This window comes from Citrus sinensis, chromosome 3 (genome assembly GCF_022201045.2).
Source record: "Citrus sinensis cultivar Valencia sweet orange chromosome 3, DVS_A1.0, whole genome shotgun sequence".
NCBI lineage: Eukaryota > Viridiplantae > Streptophyta > Magnoliopsida > Sapindales > Rutaceae > Citrus > Citrus sinensis.
Window position 1 is genome coordinate 25,262,713 of NC_068558.1, and position 14,827 is coordinate 25,277,539.

Below are 14,827 nucleotides of genomic sequence, written 5' to 3' on the forward strand. Positions count from 1 at the left end.
TGAAAGACAAAGTAACATTTCATAATGTTATATCCTCCACCATTGAATTGTATGAAATAAATAGTGTAATTTTTTGTTAAAAATTTAAATCAAAATATTTCTCACTCTATAGTTATATAGACATATATATTTTTCAATAATAATTGGTGAATAAAATATTTCTCATTTGTTATGACTCATATAGTGTTATTAATAAAACACATATAAAAAAGTTTATTGCAATGCCTTCTATTATCATTATTGTTTAGGTATTAATGGTTTGTAATTAAATTCATACAATAAAAATTATTATAAGACTTTGTGTTAAATAAGCTACTTGATATTATATTTTATACTTAATGGTAATTGATTTTTGAAGATTTATTTAAAAAATATTATCATATTACAAATTTAAAGGAGGGTTGAAAAGTAATTTAAATAAATTATGCTATTTAAGTGAAATTATTTCAAACTCTAAGAGTGATCATAATTATTTTATAAAAATTCTCCGCGCCCTTCAACAGTTAACAAACAGTTTACCATTATTTTAAAATTTATTTTAGTATAAATATTGTATATCATTGATTAAATCTAATAGTACACAATTAATACATTGTTGATGCTGTAAAAAAATTACATTATCATAGAATAACCCTCAAAATTTTGAGAATAAGAAAATTTGACCAACTGTAGTCTCACTGAGACTAAAATACCCCTCGCATCAAGAGGCGCGCGCAGTCACTGAAACGTTGTCGTTTCTGGCTCTTTTAAACCCTATCATCTGAATCATCGGCCCCCCTCTCTGGATCTCCCGTCTTTTGATCTCTCTGTATTGAGGCCGTGCTCGGTCTCTCACACATGTTTCATGGGTATTTTACAGCATTAAATTTCATTTATTTCTATTTTCTTCCTCAATTAATATCAAATTTAATTTCAAAAATAAAAAATTAAACTTGGTGTTTTTGGTTTAATTATTATATCTGATTTTATTCTATTGATTTTTTCTCATTGCTGCAGATAATACAAATGGAAAATAGAAACAGCTGTGACCTAAACAGGTAATCTAATATCTAAAACTAATACAATGTAAGCTACTGAGGAATTTTAATCAGGAAAATTTCATTCTTGTTTCAAATGAAAAAAAAAAACTTATAGTCAAAATTTGAAGATAAAAGTACTTGGTAACATGTTAAGCTTTTAGACAACAGTGTAGATTGGAGTAGAAAACATAGAAGGATTGGAAATGGGAAGGAAAATGGAATGGGCTGCGAGAGCAGACCACATGAAAGGAGTACCAAGAAAGATGGTGATCATGGCTGTTGGAGCATTTGCCAAAGTGGTGGCCAATTTCCTTAACACCGCCTCTGTTCATAATGCCGATACTCTGATTAATCTTGTGCGATCAAGACCTCCAGGAGTTCCACTTATCAGTGTTAGCAATCACATGTCCACGTCTGTCCCGGTCTCTTTCTTTCTCTTCCATTTCTTTTTCCCATTTTTTGTGGAGCGAGTGATTGTGCCACTCTTATTCATCTTGCATGCACAAATGAAACAGGTTGGATGATCCAGTTATGTGGGGATTTCGGGGTTTTCCCACTATGGATGCGGAATTGGCCCGATGGGTTCTTGCTGCAGAAGATATTTGCTTCAAAAACTCAATCTTGTCCTATTTTTTCCGTGTAGGTATGGTTCAATTTCTGAAAGCCTTTCAACTTTTACCATCAGTTTGAATGACTACGAGCTTTGATTTTTTCTATGTAGAAATGAGCACTTTCTCTTATGAGTGTTAAATGTTATCTTATTAACTTGATGGCTGTTTAGTATTTACATTGTCTGGAATTCTTGAATTAACTAAACTCCAGAAGCACTATTTGAAATTGGTTGAATCTAATCAGATTGCATAGAACATCACTTGCTCATATAGATTCTTTACTTTAACTCTTTGAATGTTATTCAAGCTCTCCTGTGAATTTGGTAAAGACTTTGTTATGCAATTTTTCATCACTGTCTTTAATATGTTTCTTGATAGCTCTAGTTGAATGTTATTCGAACTTGCTATAAATTATATATCTTTTGGACTTTTTTTAGCGAGCCTTTGTCATTGAATAATAGTAAACTTGCAGGAAAATGCATACCTATTACAAGGGGTGGTGGAATTTATCAAGAACATATGAATGAAGCTCTTGAGCGGTTAAGTGATGGAGCATGGGTATTTATTTTCACTCTCTGTAGTTAGACAACCTGTTTTTCTTCTAAGTAGTTGGGATTTTTTTTTTTTTTTTAAAGACCATACTTTAAGCATGATTTTCTTTGAAGTCTTGGACAATTCATTTAGTTCCTTCCGTCAATTTTGATAAATGTTTGGATTATGTTCCCTGTTTTAAGATGCATTGAAATGTTTCTAAGAGTACAGATTGGGGAAATTTACAGTTCCAAGGTTTTGAAATTGCTAGGTTTGATGTGATTAGATCGTGAGAATATGCTTTAGTTTTGTGGTGATTGTGATTTGAGTTCTTGAAATTCATTTGTTCCTCCCTATTTCCTTTGTCTTTCTTCTTGATTGGTGACTTAGCAGAATGAGTTGCTTATAGGGTTATGTAGAATGTGCGGCACTGACCTCTGTCTCCTTTATGGTCTCAATGATACCTGGAAGATCCGAGGCTTATTTTCAAATACGAGAAATAAGAATAGTGCGATAACATGATGCCAAACTTAATAATTTAAATAATTTCTCTTTCAATATCCTATTCCCCTGTTGATTTAAGTTGCCATGCCTGATCCAGTCAAATTAGCCTCTTGTTATATAATTTGCCAACATGCCAATTCGATTCTGGGCCATGACCAGTCTGGTTATTGTTGAGCTGTGGTTGCTCCTTAGGTTCCCTGATTGTAAATGTAGTTTCAATCCACACACAGCTCAATCAATGTGACCATGCAAGGAACTGAAATGTGGAAATTAAAGGTTGGTGTTTGTTTTTGAGATTAATCAGTAACTTGTGAAGAAATGGACTGGTGCCTTATTGATTAAACTGTATTGCAGGAACCTCACAATTGTAAATCGAATTTTGAAAAGATCCGGGCATTTTTGAGAAAAGTAAACATGCTTTGTCGACGGGGCAATAGAAACTTGTCATCTTGTTTAAGGCTCACAGTTTTAATTAATAGGCACAGTGCAATGACTGTTGGAGAGTTTTAATAACTTATTTGATTGTGATGTTAGCAGATTACTAATGTTTTCAGAATACATTTTTTGTTGTAGTTCTGAGTTTTTCTTTTTCCTCCGCAGCTACACACATTTCCTGAAGGAAAAGTATCACAAGAAGATGCACCTATTCGACGGTTGAAATGGGGAACTGCTAGTCTCATTGTCCGTGCCCCAGTCACTCCAATAGTTTTGCCTATTGTTCATCGTGGTTTCGAAGAGGTAATTTCTTTTCCTAAAACAAAAAATCTTGTTTATTTATAATTTTTATGAAACATGTAGTAAAATTTTGGCATTGGCAGGTTGTTTTTTATATATAATCTTGAACATTGATAGCCTATTGAGTGCTTTTTTGAATGATTAATTTCTTTCCTTCACAAGAATTCATTTTTTCTTCTGTTCAACTTTTAGTTTTAGGTGTCTGTTTTGTTAAGTTATAACCCTGTTGTTGATTCCACCTATTGGTTGATGACATAGTTATTTCCCCCAACACCCCACCCAAAAAAACCCCAACCAACAAAGAAGGGCCGGTGTCTAGTTTTACATTGTTTGCTAGAAGAAAATGTTTTCTAAGTTGGATTTAGCATTCTATTGGTCAAAAGAAATTATTTCTCTTGACATCCTGTACAGTGTTATATATGCATTGGATAATTTATCTATGCATGTAAAGTGTACATGGGCGAAGGCCAGTTCATTTTGAAGCCCTGGAGATCCTTAACAAATATTGCTCTTTCAATACTCCAGCTTCCAGTTTCAGCAAATAAAATTTACTAGCAGACATTAGATCACTTGATTTCTATTTTAAGAGAAAGCTAACTTCAGGAAGTGGAATAGTCGGGAATTGAAAGTAACTGGCCGAGCCTAAATCTTGTAATTATTTGGTAGTAATTTTCCAAGTGCATGAGTCTCATCAGATAGCTTCGTTTTTTCCCTTTTGGCTCATTTCCTACTTCCTTAATGACTTACAGGTGATGCCTGAGAACTTTCTGTTTGGAAGAAGGCCTCCAGTTCCGTTATTTAATAAGAGAATTAGCATAGTTGTTGGCGAGCCGATAGAATTTGACATCCCTAAAATGAGGCAGATGGCAATTTTCATGTCTCGTGATTCGTTGCTGCCTGGCATGGGATGGCCCAGCACTACCCCTTGCGGACTGGACGAAGCAGCACAGAGGTGTCTGTACTCTTCCATTTCGGATAAAATTCGAACTGTGATGGAGAGCTTAAGGATTTTTGGCAAAAGTGTTCTGAAGTAAGAGGATTGAAATGTAATTTGGTTGGCAGATCTTTGCCAGGAAGAATATCTGCCAGAATTCAATCGACCAGCTGAAAAATTTTGGTGCAGCTTTTGGTCATTTTTTCAGGAATGCTGATTATGAGGTAGCAATTGGATTTAGTAATTAAACTGCTACGCTTACAGTGCAGATTGCATATTGGTTATTTGGAAATGTACCTCTACCCGTCTACCGCAGTGCTTGAGATGGTCAGTTATTTGAACACGACCAAGCATTTAATTTGTCAATTGGAGAGTATTCCTGGAGAACGAATTACTTCAGTCTTTTTAATGCAAAATCCTATGACAATACTCTCTTCAAGTTTCAAACAAAAAGTATTAATGCAAAGAGGCTGTTTCAATTTATGCGCAGATTGAAAATTTGCCAGTAGTATAAGTCCAAGTTTGCAACTATTACTCAATTTTCTGCAGTACAAAGAAAAATTGTAAACGAAGAATTGAAGTAATCTACAACAAAGTAATTACGAGATATTGGGCAAACAAAAAATAATATCCAATTTTCTTTTTATAGGAATTTCAACAGTTCAATGGCTTTTGTTTCTTGCCAGATAATAGGTTTTGTATCATTTGTTCTCTGTTACGTGCTTGTCTAAAAATGCCTTGGCCAGATTACTGAAGCTTACATTCACACTTTCAGCTGCAGCATACCTCCTGATAACATCAACCACTTCTGGCTTCAGAATTTCTTCCTTGGTAGACATACTACACAAATAGTAAAGCGCCCCAAGAGCATGATTCACCTAACAGTCAAAATTAGATATAGATGCACCTTTACCAATTAAAAAACAAAAGTATCTATTTGGATAAGAATGATCAGGTGCATGCCATACTGCATACGGTCCGCACCTGATTGGGTCTCCTTATTTGGATACATTGATTCAAGGTTATACATTATTATAACAAAGCCTGCCTTAGCATGGTTTGCACACCATAGTACTCTCTCCAGTCAGTTTTGAAGAGATTCAGAAAACTAAATCCCTTACAGAGAAAACAAGACGACTAAGAAATAACTCACTCATTGTTGGCATGATCTATAAGCAATAATATCAGACAAACTCCTATTCAGAATGGTAGAAACCTCTGGTTCACCTGATGAAGAGCCAGAACCCAATTAGGATTTACTTAAATTAGAGTCAATCTCCAATTCCTATTTGCTTATACGCATTTGTCTTATGTTACGTTTTTGAGATAGAATAGTAAAAGATTATATAATCATTTTCTCCTTTTTCTCTTTAAATCTTCCCTATCTTTATTTTCTGTTTCTTCTCTTTTCCTTCTTTCATGCTTAGAGAAGAAAACTATGACCGAAGGACATAAATGAAAGAGATTGGGAAATGCATCTCAATAATTGGCCACCAATTGGAAGAAAAATACCTGATAAACAATTAAAATATGCACTTGGCAGAAATGATGAATAAGAATAATAGGAATATTATATACAGTGTGTTTTCGATGGCCTGTGATGCAAACTGCCTCTGGTCTAACATTAGAGGTCCAAACTAAATCTTAAACTTCAACCATTTTAAAGCAAAAAAGTTAAATAGCCAAGATTTAGCTTTTTCCACTTACCGTGTTTCTAACAGGACTTGACAAACACTCAATGATAAGAGGGATTCCACCACTTTTGGTGATGATAGCAGCATTTGCAGGATCTGTGGGGGAGAAAAATGGAAATTGAAACAAATAGAAATTGCTAATTAACAAGAATGATTCAAAGAATCATGGCAGCTCCTGAAGGAAAAGGAAACCGGAGAAAAGAAATAAGACTGCACTTAGGATTACAGCTGGACTGACCCACACTTGCATTGCAGATCCCACCGACACCAAATTCGACAAGCTTCTCATTTGGTTCTGTTATGCAGTCTAAGAAGAGTTCCAAAACATTGAGCTGCAAAAAATTACACATACACTACGTTTATGCAGCAGAAGCCAGTTATAGAAGACTTTTATTCCATCTTTGTAGCCAAATTAATCCATTGTTCAAGCATAAGTTTCAAACCTGGCGTAAGAATGTATAATTGTATGGATCATAGGCGAAGTTTGCCAAATTTGCAACAATCTTCTCTTTTCTCTCTGTAAAGAGGGAGAGATTAGGTGGCAGTCGAATGATTACAGCAGCAAAAGTATTTCGACTTGATACTTCTCAAATTATTCAAAGATATACAAACCAAAATGCTAAATTATCAAGTGATCAATTTCATGGCTTCACAAGCTTAACAGTACAAGTGGAGCAATGAGATCCACTGAGTACAGTTATCCAACAAATTCTCATCAAGGCTTAATAACTGAAAGCAGGGTTTGACTCAAAAGGCAAGAAATCCACAAAATACGACATCTCTTGCATCAAGCTCAAAATATCTCCAGCTGAAGCTGAACCGATGAACTTTCAGAAAAATTAACATCAAACAATTGCCAATAATGATTTTTTAGCAATCTAGATTCATGTTAATAGCAACAATCATATTTCGATCATTTCATTCGATACAACCTCAATTGATTTGACCCCACAAAACATGAGATCAATAATAGCATGCATCAGCTAGAGAATAAAAACATCATACAGGAAATACCAAACGTAAATAAATAAAATAGACCCACCAAGAGAAAAAAAAAAAATTTTGACATTAAAACGAGACAATATAATTGGAATATAAAATTTTTATGCACAGGATTACCTTCGTCAGTAGAGTTCTGAAATTGACTCACCAGTTCCTACAACATAACGGAAACAGAGGCAAAGAAAACAAATAAAGTAAATACCCATCTCACAAAAGGTAAAAAAATAAAAAATAAAAAAATCAAACAAAGATGAATTCGAAGTATCCAATAAAGGAAAAAAATGTAATGAATAAGTAAAATAACGAAAGAGTACCTGTAGGTATTGCAATCTTGGGGTTCCAGAGCGTCCTGTTCGCTCTTCTTGTCTCTGATTGTTGGTGAACATGGAAACTTATTCTATTTGTTGGCTCTGTGAATGAATTAAAAAATTTGGAAGCCATGAAGTTCATGGTTTGATACCGAAAAACAGAGCTAGTTAGAAGAGGGGTAGATATCATAAACTAGCCCTCAGGTTTGGTTTATATACATTCGTAAAAATTGTTTCAATTTATAATGAAAAGCTACCCTTGAGTCAAATCTAGGTGGATGAGGAAAATTTTGATTTTAGGGTATGTTTCGAACTGAAGTACTGTAACTTTTAAATATATAGTTGCTGTGAAAAAAAAGTTATGATTATGAAATAAAAATTAATAATATGTAGTAAATATAAATTTTAAGTAATAATTTTGACAAAATTATTGAAGATATAATAGATTTTTTATTATACAAGTGAAAAATCATGTTAAAATAACTTCCAAACTATAGCAGCTAATGTTTATTAAATACTTTAGTACTGTACCATAAAAGGTACAGCTACCCAATCTCAATCCCAAACGCACCCTTAGAGAGTCTGTGTAAAGTTGGAATGGTTATTTTTTTACACCTGTTTTGTCATAAAAGAGAATAATGAATATAAAGAAAATTTTAATTCTTTGATTACATTTTTACTATGTTATAGTAAAACTTAAAATTTTGAGATAATCATATTTACTTCAAAATATTTAGAAGAAAATCAACTTTCACAATACATGCAGGAAGATTCAATCCCTCAACTTTAAGAATATCACATTTAAAACAAATAGTAGTTTATTTGAGATAGTATGGTTATGCTAAGGATTAGGCATTTGTTAGATTTTGAAAATTGAAATGATACTCAAGTCTCAAAAAGCTTGGGAAAGTGTCAAAAACTCAATCAAACATTTTAATTAGTTGGATGATTATCATAAAGGATTCCCAGCATATCATAAGATTCCCGTTCTTGAAAATTCGCACTTTTCCAAACCCAGAAAACCGATGGAATTTTAGGATTACTCCTTGGAGCAAATACTTTTATGCATACCTCTTCTGGTTGATCTACACCATACTCTATTCTCATAAAACAATATGCATTAGCTAATTGTCCACCCTGTGCTACATCATAGGCTCATTGGTACGTAGATAGGTGTAACCATATTGCCAGTCCACGGACTTTAAAAACAAAGTTTTTATTCCTTGGTAATAGAAGCCCAAAAATCTACCAACTAGCCCATGCTTGACAACCTAGCAGGGAAACCGCTGGAATGGAAAATGCTCCTCGTTTTCTAACCCCACTTCCAACCCCTAAGTAATAAGGTTTGTCTCTCATGCCTCATTGACATTGTTTTCCTGAGTACATTATCAAACATGGAGCTTTGTTTTTCACATCTTCGGCTCAAGATTGCACCATATATCTCTCCCGTATCAGCATCATCTTCTTGTTCTTGAGCAGAAAACGATCATGGGGGATCAAATTTTGTCGTGCTAATGCTGATGCAAATGTGCTTGTAATCTTGGTAGTGATCGGAGCTAGGGTTTCGGATGGACATTCATGACCAAGTTCGAATAGAGCTTGTTTTCTAGGCATGCAAGGTATTTGGGTTACATTCTTTTACCTTGTTTTTAAGATTTTCTAGGCAATGGAGTTGCAATCATTCCATTTTATGCCGTAAATGCCATGCCTAGGACATTAACTGGTTCATGACAATGATACATTAGACTTGTTACTCACATTAGATTTGTAAGTTAAAAACGGTTCGAAATGAGCTACTTTTAACATTATATGTACGTTTCTATATTTTGATTGCACAAGACACCAAGGAGAAAAAGAAAATTATAGGGTAGAAACACATTCATAAATTGAGGCAAAACAAATACCGCAACATCTCCCTATGTAACTCTATACACGAATCATATAATATAGTCATAAAAAATTTTAATCTCAATTTAGACCAGTTATAAATAAGAATAAACTTCACATTGTTATAAGTAATAACTTTTTAAAAGCTCATCTTAAGAAACTTGCCTCCATTTGATAATGACTATCTATATATTATACAAAATATATGCTAATTTTTTAAAATTGTACCTATTTTTTTAATCAATGTTTATACATTGAATTTAACATACTCCATTAATTAATTAGTAATGTAGTACACCTTTTACCTCTATATCACTTGCACTAAAGGATAACTGAGCCAAAACAATAACTTTTTATAACTACACCGCTATTAAGTTGTAACCTCCTCATAATAATAAAATTAATTTGGTTCTTATATTATAACTATAGAGAGGTTTTACCATATCATCATTATTTTAAAGAAACAAACTAGAAAGTTTTGCGTTAACGTTATTTGTTGTCTAACAAGCTAAAACTTTTTACAGAATTAAATTCTGAATTGCTTTCAACTAAGGGATTCCATCAAATAGCAGCAATAATAAACTTTTTGAGGTATACAATGTTTGCATGAACAGTAATGGAGGTAGAAGGAATTTACTTATAGTGGCCAATTGTCAAACAGGCAATGGTGGCTCCTTTCAAAACGGCAGGAAAGCTTAGTTAAACCTGGGATAGAAAGCCTATAGTTTTGGCTGATGAAATAGATTCCTATGGTTGAATCAATTCACAGGCTCTATTCCTCTCAAAGGAGTCCCTGCATGAAGTTGAAGGGCAACGTCACCAACAACCTGTAATTGTACAACCAAGAGAGATGCATATAGGACACATCCCGTATAAATAATCTTAAATGAAATACTGTTAGCAAAGTGATAATAGTCTATACATGTAAGCTAATCATACAAATTAACACAAATGAATTGATACCACATAAAAGTAACAGACAAGTGGAAATTACAAGTCAATAATAAAATGACTGATATGGAACGAATAAAAGCAACTTTCCCTGAGTTCTGGCAAGGGGTCAAAACTATTCTCCTGGCAAGGAGAATGGGCCAGCAAAAGTAAAATGATAGGTCATAGCCACAAAAAACCCAAACTTTCTAGTGATTTTGACCAAGCATCAACAATAAAAAGAGTACGTGTGTTAATCATATTGTTCATCGTGAATGACTAGAGACAATGCTCATCTTTTCTAGAAAATAACGAAAACAGAATAATAGATGTTGCAAAATGCTAATAAAGCGATGCCAACCTTTAGTGAATGACGGCTGTCATTCAAAATGAAGGGAGTGGGGCCCTTTAAACTTCAAGCTATACCTTATAATTTCCTAAACCCTCCAATGAACAATTTTGTATCTTTTTTTCCCTCTTCTGTGGCATTTGCTGGGGTTTAAATCTATGATTCCAAAGTCATAAACACACATCAATCACTATAGTTTCAGGTTTAGAGAGATTTAGGACCAAATGAATAAGAAAACTTCAAGGCTTATGAGTTTCTTATTGTCAGTTGTGTGCAAAACTTAGTTTTACAGGGATTGTCATGAACAACCATTGGCTTAAGTACTGTTCCAAAAAGATTCTATTACCAATTGCATCAATACATACCTTGGCCGTGGATCTGTAAGAATGTTCTGTAACACCTCCAACATGAGGTGTGATTAAAACAATCTGGAACTTTAGAATTGGGTTATTGGGATCAAATGGCTTTGTCCATGCAACATCAAGGCCTAAGCCTCCCAAGTGGCCAGACTCGAGGTAATGAGCAACGACCTCATAGTCTAACAGACCTCCTCGAACAATATTCACCAGAAGAGAACCCTAGAAATATGGACAAACCTTTTCCATTGAATATAGTAATGACTTGTTTACAATGCCAGCCTGTAAGTCAAGATATCCAAATGGTCAGTTGCAGTCAATGACTAGTGCAGACAACATACATTCAATATATTCCGGATTGTAAATAGGTTGAGCAATAATGACGTGAACAGACTCTTCTATAAAAGAAGCAACAATCCCATCATAATAAATTAACAATTATCTAACATAAAGACCCCAATGTGAAACGATGTGAATAGACTTGAAGTTTTATATACTTTTCATACTAGAGAAATCAACGTGTATCGTGCAAAGGCCTAGCACACACAGAACATGCTTATATACACAGGCTGGGCACAGACAGAGCATTCTGGTTGTACTAATTATCTAACACAAAGACCCCAACGTGATGCCTTATGAATGGAACTGAATTTTTATATACTTTATCATATCGGAAACATCTGTATGTGAGCAAAGTCTAGGCACAAAAAGAACATGTTAGAAACAAATAGTTATCACATTTAAATGAAAGAATATAACTGCAAAGAAAAAAAATACACAGGTAAAAAGATAGAAAGATTCATATTGCTAGAGTTCCAAATAATCTAAGAAAAACTGGGATTGTATTGTAGGAAAAAGGTATACCATACAGGTTAATATGAGATTACATACGTGGGAAAAAAAAAATCAATTTGTTGCAATGACATTGAGGAACAAGCGCCATATGAAATTTTCCGGTTAAGATTATCTATATTGAATGCATATAGAATTAGAATGAATTCCCATGTCCTTGAAACATGAAAACAACATACAACTATGTCGGCGTAGAAAACAACAATGTTATAAAAGAACATAGATTTGAAAATAAGGAGTATGAGCACAGTTTCACCATCTGTTAAATCAAACTCAGGCAGCAAACGACTATGTCGGCCTTGCTAGCGAACCCAAAAATATCTTCACGACACCCGTTCTCATCAACCAAATCATCATCATCCTTTTTTTTACTACAAGTGCTGATAAATTAAACAACTAAATGAAAAAGACTTCAATGATGAGTTTCACGAACACTCGAGGGTCCTTAATTACCACTGGATTGGCAACAAACTTGAGAATGTGAAGCCCAACTCCTTTTTGCGGCAATAATTTTCACACCAAATGGTCGCAAGCGCTTTGCCAATTCAACCCCAATATTTCCAAAGCCCGAGATAAATACCTGCAAGAACAAGAAAATCTAATATTTAACAATAACAGGATAGGGAAAGTCAAAGGTAGTAAACCTCACTTAAAATGGTAAACATTCAAAGATCTTTATTTAAAAGGGCTTTCAAATTCTTTTATGATAATAGGAATAATTTGTATTGTCTAACACTAGCAGACATGAAGCAAGGATAAGACAGAGAAAGAAACATGAAATTTAGGAAATTTTGGACAGCAACAGCTTTGCAAGGAAAAAATGTGAATGTACTTAAAAGACTAGGAAAGTAGACACTCACAGTTTTCCCAAGTAGTGTTTCACCAGTTGGCACTCTAAGTTTTTTCTACTCTATGACCATTCTCATCTCATTCTATAACATTTCATAAGTTACTCAGATGGTCAGGAAATCATTAAAATGGACGTTGTATGCTGAAAATAATATGCAAAGCAGATTTAATTTGGCCAAATATTTCAAGGTACAAATACATGAAAGTAACACCTTCTGTTCACAACCACTGCTCTTTCTCTTATCACAATGAGCTATTGGGCTATTATGAGAAAGGAGGAATGACTATCAGGTATTAGATTGAACAAACCAATATGCTTTCTGAGAAGGCCCAGCATTAGATATATGGACAATTCAGCACATGATGCAGCATTCCCAGACACGTCACCTAGGATTCTAGCTGCTTTGATTGCACAGTTTGTAAGAGCATCAATATCCACACCTTCACACAAACATACAAAGACATAAACTAATCAATTTCAATAGCAGACATTATGAAAAATATATGGAACATACATCCAAAAGTACATATCATATCCAAAAAGCTCCAAGATTATGGCAAATGAGCTTATAAGACAATGACCTTCCAGACCAACCCTAAACCGTATTATAAGGTTCATCGGATTCGCACGAGTTATAACATTTGAATCTAGCCGCATGTTTTTTCAAACACAAAGATGTTAGTTTGCTATGACATCAGGCATATCACTGACGGGCACATCAACCTACAAATGTGAAAATAGGAATACTTAATAAATTCACAGCAACTGGCACATTTTATCCAAGAAAATTTTATATTTCATGTCTGTTTCAATTAAATAAAAATCAGCAAAGGAAGAAGCAGTCACGGAACCTACGAAAGGTCTTTAATCATGCAATAACCTGAGGCTATCATCTGTTCAGAAGTTCCATATGAGGCATACAATGAATGCATACTAAGAAAAAAGCATAGACCCTTACTTTTAATATTGAAACAAATTGTTTCCAAAATAATTTAGGTCATGAATGCACTTTGGTAGACAATTATAAACTTAGTTCAAGCGTCTGCAAAAAATAAAAAATAAAAAAATAAAAAAAACTCCACAAATAAAGTTTAATCCACAACTATTATCTGTGAAAGACTTTAAATACTATGTTGGCTCTTGCCTATAAGCATATGTTTTGGACTCAGGTAATAACTAACAAACTAAAGTTGATTTTCCAACAAATACCTCATATACAGACTGCTCCACAACAGCAACGCTTGTAACCTCAAAAAGTGCTATTACATTCCTAAAGCAACTTCTTCTTTTGCAAGTCCGAAGTTAATTAGCAAAGTACTTAGGTATGGTACACTAGTGTCGTTTATATTGTCTATAAGCAAACTAATGAAGGAAGTGAATTCTTAAAGAAAAGTGTAAGAATACCTTAATGGAAGGGTAGTTTTGCAAGTATCCTTTAGCATAATTGTGAGAAGCAGGGAAATGTGGACCGCGAAAGAGAACAAGGGTGATGCTTTTATCGCTACTCCTAGCCATTCCCTCCATTCTGTTTATATTTGTATTGAACAAGGGAAGAATTAAAGAAAACATTTTATTCTAGTGGGTGAAAGAAAAAGGCAAACTAGGAATAAAACACCAAACCAAAGAAAGTTTCTAGCTTCAAACACATGCATAAAATATTTGCACAAGTGCATACGTGTACATGTGTGCATAACACTAGATTCGAACTAGCCTAGGTAATAAACTTTATCCAAGTGTGTGATGACCAAAGGTCATTTAACTTTTTTGTAACATTTACAAAATTTCCATAACACCCTAAAAAGATTAGCACAATCCCCAGGGATACTAGTAAAATAGCTCCGTCTGCCACTAAACCATCATATTCTCTCGCTTCCTCGGTGAAAGTGAATGCTAAACCATGTCAATCTTTTCTCACTGCATGTGGCATGCATATTGTATCAAATGCTTGAATTAAAGAAACATGAAACAAAATAAAATCAATTACAGCAATAATATTTACTGAAATCTTAAATTCGTCCCCAATAAAATATTAAAATCAGGCTACATTGAGCATTATTCAAGCAAAAATTCTAAAATAATTAAAAGGTCAAAGAACAACTAGCTTAATATTTGGCACATTGTAGTTGATAGTAATATCACCAAACAAAGATCCAAAAACACAATTTGAAAAAAAATAAAAAATTTAAACTTCACCCGTGTGAACTGATGAGACTCCAATATATCCGGTGGCCCTTTCAGCGAAAGCTTTTGTATCATCTATATTTT

The 14,827-nt window shown here is 33.9% G+C and overlaps 2 protein-coding genes and 1 pseudogene across 10 annotated transcripts; 1 reads left to right on the top strand and 2 right to left on the bottom strand.

The window, feature by feature from the left end:
* The first annotated feature begins 723 nt into the window (after positions 1-723).
* LOC102607945 (N-acylphosphatidylethanolamine synthase) lies at positions 724-4,823 on the top strand. 5 transcript variants are annotated; one of them, XM_006478109.4, is made up of 7 exons: positions 724-848; positions 997-1,037; positions 1,188-1,431; positions 1,535-1,662; positions 2,103-2,188; positions 3,266-3,403; positions 4,150-4,823. In XM_006478109.4, the coding sequence occupies exons 3-7, from the start codon at positions 1,223-1,225 to the stop codon at positions 4,432-4,434; spliced, it is 846 nt and encodes a 281-aa protein (XP_006478172.2). In that variant the 5' UTR covers positions 724-848; positions 997-1,037; positions 1,188-1,222; the 3' UTR covers positions 4,435-4,823. The 5 variants fall into 5 exon arrangements, with proteins under 5 accessions (XP_006478172.2, XP_052293791.1, XP_006478171.2 ...); XM_006478108.4 differs by having other exon boundaries at positions 744-848; positions 1,181-1,431; XM_015530233.3 differs by having other exon boundaries at positions 745-848; positions 1,193-1,431.
* Positions 4,824-4,845: 22 nt separating this feature from the next.
* LOC102607447 (uncharacterized) lies at positions 4,846-7,511 on the bottom strand. Of its 5 annotated transcripts, none has more exons than XM_006478106.4 (6): positions 7,345-7,511; positions 7,148-7,184; positions 6,472-6,545; positions 6,255-6,360; positions 6,042-6,124; positions 4,846-5,212 (listed from the first exon to the last, which is right to left on the bottom strand). In XM_006478106.4, exons 1-6 carry the CDS (start codon positions 7,414-7,416, stop codon positions 5,036-5,038), a joined length of 549 nt encoding a protein of 182 aa, XP_006478169.2. In that variant the 5' UTR covers positions 7,417-7,511; the 3' UTR covers positions 4,846-5,035. The 5 variants fall into 5 exon arrangements, with proteins under 5 accessions (XP_006478169.2, XP_052293794.1, XP_024954704.1 ...); XM_052437834.1 differs by having other exon boundaries at positions 4,846-5,123; positions 6,267-6,360; positions 7,345-7,510; XM_025098936.2 differs by having other exon boundaries at positions 4,846-5,174; positions 6,267-6,360; positions 7,345-7,510.
* Positions 7,512-9,983: 2,472 nt separating this feature from the next.
* On the bottom strand, positions 9,984-14,086 carry LOC102609298 (uncharacterized; annotated as a pseudogene).
* Positions 14,087-14,827: the final 741 nt, after the last annotated feature.

What these genes read in the sequence shown, in the direction of transcription:
- LOC102607945 (XM_006478109.4), top strand. Translation starts at nt 1,223, where the DNA reads ATGGGAAGGAAAATGGAATGGGCTGCGAGAGCAGACCACATGAAAGGA. An exon ending in GTCCTATTTTTTCCGTGTAG is followed by an intron (nt 1,663 to 2,102) that starts GTATGGTTCAAT and finishes GTAAACTTGCAG; the next exon opens with GAAAATGCATACCTATTACA. An exon ending in TTCATCGTGGTTTCGAAGAG is followed by an intron (nt 3,404 to 4,149) that starts GTAATTTCTTTT and finishes AATGACTTACAG; the next exon opens with GTGATGCCTGAGAACTTTCT.
- LOC102607447 (XM_006478106.4), bottom strand. Translation starts at nt 7,416, where the DNA reads ATGTTCACCAACAATCAGAGACAAGAAGAGCGAACAGGACGCTCTGGA. An exon ending in TCAGAACTCTACTGACGAAG is followed by an intron (nt 6,546 to 7,147) that starts GTAATCCTGTGC and finishes CCCTCTTTACAG; the next exon opens with AGAGAAAAGAGAAGATTGTT. An exon ending in CAAGTCCTGTTAGAAACACG is followed by an intron (nt 5,213 to 6,041) that starts GTAAGTGGAAAA and finishes TTTGACTGTTAG; the next exon opens with GTGAATCATGCTCTTGGGGC.